This window comes from Rhinopithecus bieti, unplaced genomic scaffold (assembly GCF_001698545.2).
Source record: "Rhinopithecus bieti isolate Rb0 unplaced genomic scaffold, ASM169854v2 scaffold_41677, whole genome shotgun sequence".
Classification (NCBI taxonomy): Eukaryota; Metazoa; Chordata; class Mammalia; order Primates; family Cercopithecidae; genus Rhinopithecus; species Rhinopithecus bieti.
Window position 1 is genome coordinate 127,355 of NW_016816848.1, and position 9,804 is coordinate 137,158.

A 9,804-nucleotide genomic window follows, 5' to 3' on the forward strand; every position below is an offset into this window, starting at 1 on the left:
GGAGCTATTACAATTTTAATTTTATTTAAAAATTTGCTATATTTCTGTTACATGAACAGAAAATTTCAAACAGTATCAGATTAAAAGTGATAATTTCTATTCATTATGATGTCTTTGCTTATGCGGATGCCTTGTTTATGAAGCAGAAATTATTTCAGCAAGAAAAAGTTATTTTGTGTGGGGTGAGTGTATTTGTAGGCCTTGATTTTTATTCACATTGATTCGAAGTTACTTAATGACTCACTAGTGAAACATGCTAATATATTGCCACTCTCTCAATTTGATACATAAACTCTATGTTGCAGTTATTTTCTATATTTTCCTTTGAAAGAAGATACATTTTTTAAACTTAGAGACTTAAAATCTATAAACAAAACAGTTTTGCTCTGAGAAGTATTTTATTTTCTGTAGAAAAATGAATTGATAAGCACATTTGGAGAAAGTACTTCCTGAATTATTGGTATGTCTGGTTTCATTTGAAATCATGTTTCTTGCAGCTGTTTTTCTTTCTACTTTACAGGTTTGTTTTTCTTCTTTTCGGGAATTACGGCAGCATCTCTTTCTTAAGGAAAAAATTATTTCAAAATCTTACAAAGCTTTGATAAACCTGGTTCAAGGAAAAGATGATAATACATCAAGTGCAGAGGAGGTAAAAGTAATCATGTGACCATTTTATCATTTTATGAATTGAAAATCTGTGAGCTATTGAAAAGTTATTTAAATTGGAATATTAGAATATATTAGAAAATGCTGCTCAGTGGATCAAGAAGAAAAGCAGCAGAGGTTATAATGGTGGACTTTTATGACTTTGAAAAATATTTGATTAAGGAGCCAATATTTTATCGATTTGTGTGTAATTCTGTAGCATATTAAAGTTTCAGTTATCAGGAACCTTGGGGAACAAGTCCTTTTGTTTACAGATTTAACTGTTAAACTTTTTTATTTGTATTGTTTGGATAGAAATTACTCGTAAGTGAATTATGTGTTTACTGACTTCTTAAATAGAATATACTGAGTATTATTTAACTTTGTATTGGTGATGACATAATTTTATTATTAGTATAATGATTGTTCTTTTAGTCTGTTGGATTGTTTCTTTCTAAGGATATTTTTCCCTCTAGCAAGTGTTCCTACACTGCTATGGGTTTTTTAGTCCTTCTATCTGCTTTTATAATTTTACTCTCTTTTCCTTGTGGCTGATTATAATAAGATCCTCCTCAGGGCCGGGTGTGGTGGCTCACGCCTGTAATCCCAGCACTTTGGGAGGCCAAGATGGGTGGAACATGAGGTCAAGAGATTGAGACCAGCCTGGCCAACATGGTGAGACCCCATCTCTACTAAAAATACAAAAATTAGCTGGGCGTGGTAGCATGTGCCTGTAATCCCAGCTACTTGGGAGGCTGAGGTAGGAGAATCACTTGAACCTGGGAGCCAGAGGTTGCAGTGAACTGAGATCCTGCCATTGCACTCCAGCCTGGGTGACAAGAGTAAAACTCCATCTCAAAAAAAAAAAGAACTTCCTCAGGTCTCTTATGTGGTAATTTATGTCAGTACATTAATGTAGGAAGTTAGTAAAAACTGCTGAAACTTCATAAAAATAATATTTATGCACATTAATTTCATAGTGAGAAAGACACACATGGCGACACTAGAAGTAAATCAGTAAGAGCTGAACTAATGTTGCTTTTTATTCCCTCAAGTCACTGTAGTGCCTAGCTCTGACTTCCTTCTGGATTGACCATTTTTGTCATGGGCTATGCTTTGTATTTGTATTCCAGTCTTCGCCATATAAGGATTTGGGTCCAAAATATGATCTTGTTAATGTAATAAAACATAACAAAAACACATTGTGTTGCATTTCTGTATTACTGTTCTAATTTCCTGGGAAACCTCATGAAAGTCATTGTTAAAACTGCTATACCATTTCCTTTCCTCACCTCAATGATTTTGCCAATTTTAGAAAGGGGAAGGAATGTTTAGAAATTAATATATTGAAACCACTATGTGCAAGGCCCCATTTTTGGCCCTTTACATTGTTAGTTTTAAAAGCAAACCTGGCAGGTAGTAAAATTTCCCCAGGTTTCAGATGAATAGCCTGCTTCAGAACTCACAACTACTGACAGAAGTGTCAGATTCCTGGGAACGTATTTTGTCTCCTATTGAGTGAATGCCCCTATCTTTCTTCAGTAATTACCACATAGAGAGGCAGTATAGGGTAACAGTTAAGGAAGAGCATGGGCTCTGGGACTGGTTGGATTCAGTTGAGATCCCAGCCCTGCTACTTGCTGTGTGACCCAGGGCAAGTTACATAACTTTCCTGTACCTCATTTTTCTTATCTGTAAAATGTAGATGATAATACCACAGATCTAGGGTACTAGGGTTATTGTGTGGGTTAAATGAATTGATACAAAAATGGCATTTGGAACAGTGCCTGGCATAAAGCAAGCACTCAATAGATGTTGTATATTATTATTATCATTACTATTATTACTACTGTTTCTAATGTTGTATATCCATATGTGTGTGGAAATGAGTATGGCTTGGACTTTAAGAATACAATTTTAGCAATAAGCTCTAAGTAGTCTAAAGATAGTTTAATCAGTTTTATTCATACAAAAGTTTACAGTTATAGGCTTAGTGCAAGTCACTGATAAAATACAGACTGGATTATTTTCAGTATAACTGGGGTACATATTATCAGACTTTTTTTTTTTCCAAAATGGACTCCAGGTTTACCTCCTTTTTGACTCTCTGTTGGATACCCCATCTGAATAGATAGGGAATTTTATATATTTTATACATTTCATATTAGTAAATTGTGTATAATCTATAATATGATATGTTATGATTTGTTTTTAAATATTTAGGTCATAAGCCCTAGCCAAAAGCACACTTAACTTTTTTTTTTTCAGTTTTGCTACACATGGTACATGTTTTATAATTAGTTATTTAAACTTTTTTTTTTTTTTTATAAGGAATGTCTTGTTCCTCTTTGTGGTGAAGAAGAAAATTCTGTCCATATCTCAGATGAAAAGTTATCAGACAATTTTCAAGATTCAGAACAGCTAGTAGAGAAGATATGGTATCGTGTAATGGATGATAGCTTGGTTGTTGGAGTGAAAACTACATCTTCTTTAAAGCTGTAAGTAAATTCCAACATGATAACACTATCTTGATGCTCCAGAACAGTACTGTCCAATAGAAATTAATGTAAGCCACATGTGCAATTTTAAATGTTCTAGAGGCCATATTTAAAAATGTAAATAGAAGCAGGGGAAATTATTATTATTATTATTTTTGAGACAAAGTCTCACTCTGTTGCCCAGGATGGAGTGCAATGGGATGATCTCGGCTCACTGCAGCCTCCACCTGCTGGGATCAAGCAATTCTCATGCCTCAGCCTCCCCAGTAGCTGGAATTACAGGCATGCACCATCATGCCTGGCTAGTTTTTGTATTTTTAGTAGAGACGGGGTTTCACCATGTTGGCCAGGTTGCTCTCAAACTCCTGACCTCAAGTGATCCCACCCACCTCGGCCTCCCAAAATGCTGGGACTACAAGTATGAGCCACCATGCCTGGCCATTTTAATGATATGTTTTATTTAACCCAATATATCCAAAACATTATCATTTTAACATGTAATTAGTATAAAAATTGTTAATAAGATATTTTGCATCTGTTTTTTCATACAAAGTTTTTAAAAGTTGGTGTGTATTTTACATGTATAACATATCACAATTCCAACTAGCCACATTTCTGGTGCTTAATAGCCACATATATCTAATAGCTACTCTCTTGGCCAGCACAGCTCTAGAAGTATCTCTTTTACACAAATGCATTGAGTTAATAATATGAAGAGGATGAGGTTTATGAAATTAAGACACTGTAGTCTCACGGTGGAGATAATCAAACAGCGTACAGAACTTTTTAATCAAAACATTTAGAGGTATTAGGGATACTTAGAGACTATTGACCAAAGTGAATAGATAAAAGGTTAGTTAAATAACAAAGTATCTCCCTCTGATAACAGACAATATTCTCTTTTGGGCTGTTGAAATCACGGATACAGAAGTAATGTGCATGCCATCTATATCTGCAGTCTAGCAAAGAGCTTTTTAGCCAAAACAGGCTAAATACAGGCATTACAGTAACTACATTGAATTTGAACCACAGATACACAAATAGAGAGAAACCAGATAGTGCTTTGTAATAGGTGATGGCAGTATATTTGAGCAGCTTAACACAGTAAGGGAGCCAGACTACTTATCTCGTGGGTTTGAGATACGGATTTATTGTCTTGTTTCAGTGAATTTCTAAGCTGTTTTGGGCTGGTTGATCATCTGGGTTTTTCTTCTCTTTAATGTATTAATCAATTTTATATTGTAAAATAAGTCTCGCATTCTTGTGATAAACAGTTTGTCACTGGATTTGGTTTGCTATCCTTTGGTCAAGAATATTTGTATCTAAATTCATGAGTGAAATTGGCTTGAAATTTTCTTGAATGATACTTGCCTGGTTTTAGTATCAAGGCTATCCTAGTTTATAAATGAATTGAGGAATATTTCCTTTTTTCCTGTTCTCTGGAGCAGTTTATGTAAATTTGGAATTACCTGCTCTTTGATATTTGGTTGTAGTCGCCTGGAGTGCAGTAGAAATCTGGCATTTTCTTTGTGAGGTGACTTTTAACTACTGATTCAATTTCTTTAGTTATAGGATTATTCACATTTTTATTTATTCTTGAATACATTTTGCTTATATTTTTCAATTATTATATTTATTAGCATAAGTTGTTCCTAAAATCCTCTTTAGGTATTTATCAACTGTATTGTTAGTGTTTGTCAGTGTCTTTTTATTCCAAATCTTATTTGTGTCTTCTTTTTCCTTGATCTTGCCAGAGATTCATCCATTTTATTAGATCTTTTCAAATAATTAAATTTTTTGTTGATCTTCAATTGTGTATTCCCTGTTCATTTCTGATCCCTTTTTATTTACTTTTACTTTATTTGGATGTATTCTGTTATTCTTTTTCTAAATATTTGACAGTGACATGATTAAGTGCAGATTTCCTTTTTTTTTTTTTTTCCTCCTTTAGATTGTTGAGCTTCCTCAGACTGTTTTGTTTTCTTCTGGCAATTCAAAAAATTCTTAATTCTTAATTCTCAACATACTGATGCTTCCTAACTTTCTCCAGTATCTGTCTCCTTCTGGAACTTCAGTTAGTACTCTGTTAGACCTTCTCATTCCATACTCTATGTCTCTTAACATCTGTTTCATATTTTCTATTCATCTAGATAATTTCTTCTGATCTATATTATTTTCACTAATTATATCTTCAGTTCTTTCTATTCAGCTATTTAATCCAGTCATTGAGTTTCTAAGTTTTATTATTATTTGTATTATCATAAGTTTTATTCTTTCTTTTTTAGATCTGCCTGGTAATTTTTTATTCTCTATTTTCTGTCTTGTCTTTTTTTTTTTCATATGCTAAACAGAATTACTTAAAATGTTTTTATGTATAGAACATTTCAAACATACAAGGAGAATAGTGTGGTGAACCCTTCTGCCCATCACTCTGCTCCAGTAATTATCAACTCATTGCTAATCTTGTTTCATCTATACCTCCATGCACTCCTCACCCACATCCCTCAGATTATTTTGAAGCACTCAAAGGCATTATATTATTTCATCTGTAACTATTCCAGTGTATGTATCTAAAAAATAAGAACTTAAAAAATATAATTACCCCCCAAAATTAACAGTAATTCCCTCAGTAAATGGTCAAATTTCCCATTTCTGAATTTAAAAGTATTTTTTCAAATCATGAGTCAGATAAGGACTATAAATTGGACTTGACTGTTATCTCTGAGTCCTTTGTAATCTGTAGTCTGTAGGTATCCTTTTTCTTTTTTTTTTTTTTTTTAATGCAAAGTATATTTTATAGAAGCCAGGCAGTTTGCCCTGTGAAGTTCTATAGACTGGATTTTGCTGATTACTTCCTGTGGTATTGCTTAACATGTTTCCCTGTCTCCTGTATTTCCTCCAAATTGATGGTTAGATCTTGACTGGGTCAGAATAATGCCTGGATTTTTGTTAACAGAATACTTCATAGTATTGCTTTCTTCCATGGGGAAGTATATAAAGTGTGGTCATTTTCCTTTTGTGATATTAGCAACTATTGATGCTCATTGCTTAGTTTCATTGTTCCATTACATTTTACAACATGATGGTATTCTAATTCTATTATTGCTTCTTTATTTATTACCTGGAATACTTCTATAAAGAGAAACCTCTTCTCATCAATTATTTAGTTAGACCCTCAAATATAGTTTGTAATTTAGAAATCAGAATTTGAGTGCAAGAGGTACTTATTTATCCTGAGTGGGTTGTTGTTTCTGGGCCTTTTTAGTAAGCAGAGGTAGGAAATAATGTGTTTTGTTAGTTTGGTTTGTTGTGGTTTTGGTTTATTTAGAGATAAAATATACTGTAAGTCCATGCTGATACTTCAGATTAAGGACTTCACATTTTTACTTATCACCATGATGTAAAAACTTCAAGGTTTTTGCTTATCATTATGATATATCTTCTTCTTTCTGTATCGTCTTTCTCCCCTGTTGATAATTCCAATTCTCTGTTGTACCTACTACATAATTACTCTACGGTATATATGTAGTGTTGATAAAACGGCATTCCCAACAAAACAGTAGTTCAATTAGTGCAAATGAAGATTTTTTGAGTTCTTTTAAAGTCTTTAGTATAACTCATTAGACATGGTCAAATTCCTGTACTGAAGGAGTTTTCTGTATTAGGTCATGTCACCATTCTTACCTGTTTGACAATGCTGGAATGTACTACAATAAGCCTGTATATATTTGTAAATTATTATAAATGTAGATATGGAAAGAATTGCTGAGGGATAAACAATATTCTGACTGAAAAAACATTTTATTCAAGTCATTTAGAGGAACAAAAAATACAATTTTTAGTTTAGAGCTATTTGCATTCTGAAGTATTACTAAAATAAACTCTTAAAAAATAATGAGTAGATTTTTTCTTGTTTAAAAAGAGGAGGCAAAAAAAGACCTACTTAAAAAATAAAATCCAGGCATTATTTTACCATTCCTTTACCTTAAATTTTTTTTTCTTTAATTTCTCTTACTATCATTCCTAATACCATTCCTCTATCTTAAAAATTTTACTTTCCTAAACCCTAGCATATTTACAATGTTTTTGCTTGCCTTTTTAAAGAGAGGTGCTATCATAGGACCTTTAAAAATGTGTTTGGCTTTTACTCTTAACTTTCTGATATATTTTACATTTGAAATGATGTTTTCCAGGAAAGGAAAGAATAAATATTTTTTTTTACTGTTGTTTATATGACATTTAATTATCAGTTTGATTTTAAAGAATGAGCTTTTAGATTAAACCAAAGTCTGGGTTTTTTACAGGTCCCTGAATGATGTGACTTTATCATTGTTAATGGATCAAGCCCATGACTCCAGATTTCGGCTTCTTAAATGTCAAAATAGAGTGATTAAGTTGAGTACAAATCCTTTCCCAGCACCATACTTGAAGCCATGTGAAATAGGATTGGAAGCAAAAAGGGTCAAGTTGACCCCTGATAGCAAGAAAGAGGAAAGCTTTGTTTGTGAACACCCATCTAAGAAAGAGTGTGTACAGATAATTACTGCTGTAACATCTCTTTCACCACTTTTAGCATTCAGTAAATTTTGTTGCACTGTACTGCTACACATTATGGAGAGAGAGAGTGGTAACTGTCCCAAAGATCGTTATGTTGTATGTGGCAGAGTGTTTTTAAGTCTAGAAGATCTTTCAACTGGGAAGTACCTACTGACGTTTCCAAAGAAGAAACCTATAGGTAATTTTGTTGGCACTTTTAGATTATATATTTAATTGAATTAGAAAATTTTAAGAATTCTGTTTATCTGATAATGGACAGAGTTTAATGACAGAGCTTGTGACTTTTTTTGTAGAGCACATGGAAGATCTTTTTGCACTCCTCGCAGCATTCCACAAATCTTGTTTTCAAATCACGTCACCTGGCTATGCCCTGAATTCAATGAAGGTGTGGCTCTTAGAACATATGAAATGTGAAATAATCAAAGAATTTCCAGAAGTGTACTTTTGTGAAAGGCCGGGAAGTTTCTATGGGACACTCTTCACCTGGAAACAGAGAACACCATTTGAAGGGATTTTAATAATCTATTCCAGGTAATGCGCATTAAATTGTAATCAGTCCAGAGAAGTTAGTGTGTATGAGTGTGATCAATGTGTGGTTCAACAGCGATCTGCATGGGTTTTGTATTATTGCCATGGCTTAGCATGAATGAACACATTGGCTTCATTTAGAAACTGAAGATCTCTGCTTTAATTTTATATTTGTTTTTGGCTTTTTTTAGTGCCTAGTAATTATTTTGAGATTTCCTGTTACCTCTCTGCCACAGTAAAATTTTAAAAAATATTATATTGACCTTATTACTCAGCAAAAAAAAATTTAATTGGAAACAATCTGATTAATATTAACTGAGTTGATATGGGATATGTATATTTGATTGCTGTAGTCTGAATTTTATCAATTTTCACATACGTAATTGATTCTGTTTATCATTATGGTGTTTATAAATGAATATTAATTGATTACTGCAATATATTGTACATCACTGCTTTGTGCTGTCCTAATTTTGTAATATTTTGTTTGGTTTTTTATTTTAGGAATCAAACAGTTATGTTCCAGTGCCTTCATAATCTCATCAGAATTCTCCCTATAAACTGTTTCCTCAAAATCTAAAATCAGGAAGTGAGAATTTCCTAATTGATAATATGGCATTTACGTTGGAGAAGGAACTAGTCACCCTTAGTTCTGTTTCTTCTGCCATAGCTAAACATGAAAGCAATTTTATGCAGAGGTGTGAAGTGAGCAAAGGAAAGAGTAGTGTCGTCGTGGGTGCTTTATCAGACAGAAGGGAAAACATCCATCCCTACAGAAAAGAACTTCAGAGAGAAAAGAAGAAAATGTTGCAAACGAACCTAAAAGTGAGTGGTACCCTTTACAGGGAAATAACTTTAAAAGTAGCTGAGGTTCAGTTGAAATCAGACTTCGCTGCACAGAAACTGAGTAATTTATAATTATAATTTCAATTTGATCATATTTTAAAATATGTTTTCACCACCATATAAGATTTTGGTTCTACTTGCTATATGCCTCCTTTGTAAAAATAAACACTGAGGCTTACTGTAGTAGAATCTTTAGTTTTGATGATGCACAAAATAAACAGCAGCAGTTCTCAACTAGTGCCATTTTGTCTCCCTCTCCTCTACCCCTAAGGGGCATTTGGCTATGTCTGGGGATATTTTTTTTTTGGTTGTCAGAAGTTGTGGGGTCAGGAAGGAGTGAGGCAGAGGTGCTGTGGGTGTCTAGTGGATAGAGGAGACCAGAGATGCTGCTAAACATCCTACTATACAAAAGACAGCCCCCTACAACAGAGAATTATCCAGCCCAAAATGTCAGTAATGCAGAGGTTGAGAAATCCTGTCTTAGAGTTACTTAAGTGAAGACTGAAGTGGCATAATAGTATTTTGGTCTAAATCTTTTAAAAACTTCATTTTTTTTCTTGCTTTCTGCTTAGTAAAACCTAGCATGTAAAAATCAACTTCAAATAGATAAATTAAGCAAGGTTGTAAAGATCCACAAGTTTCTGTAAATATCAATATTTCTCCTACAAAAATTTAAATGGCAGATTGTCTGGGTGAGACCTTTAAAATGAAAGTTTTTGAAACCCTTGTC

General features: G+C 33.2%; 1 protein-coding gene across 1 annotated transcript; it reads left to right on the forward strand.

The window, feature by feature from the left end:
• Positions 1-484: 484 nt before the first annotated feature.
• On the forward strand, positions 485-9,146 carry LOC108517450 (Fanconi anemia group B protein-like). The gene is given in 6 exon segments (XM_017855388.1): positions 485-649; positions 2,977-3,143; positions 7,448-7,878; positions 7,994-8,231; positions 8,733-8,797; positions 8,800-9,146. Coding segments are annotated over 6 exon segments (1,413 nt in total).
• Positions 9,147-9,804: the final 658 nt, after the last annotated feature.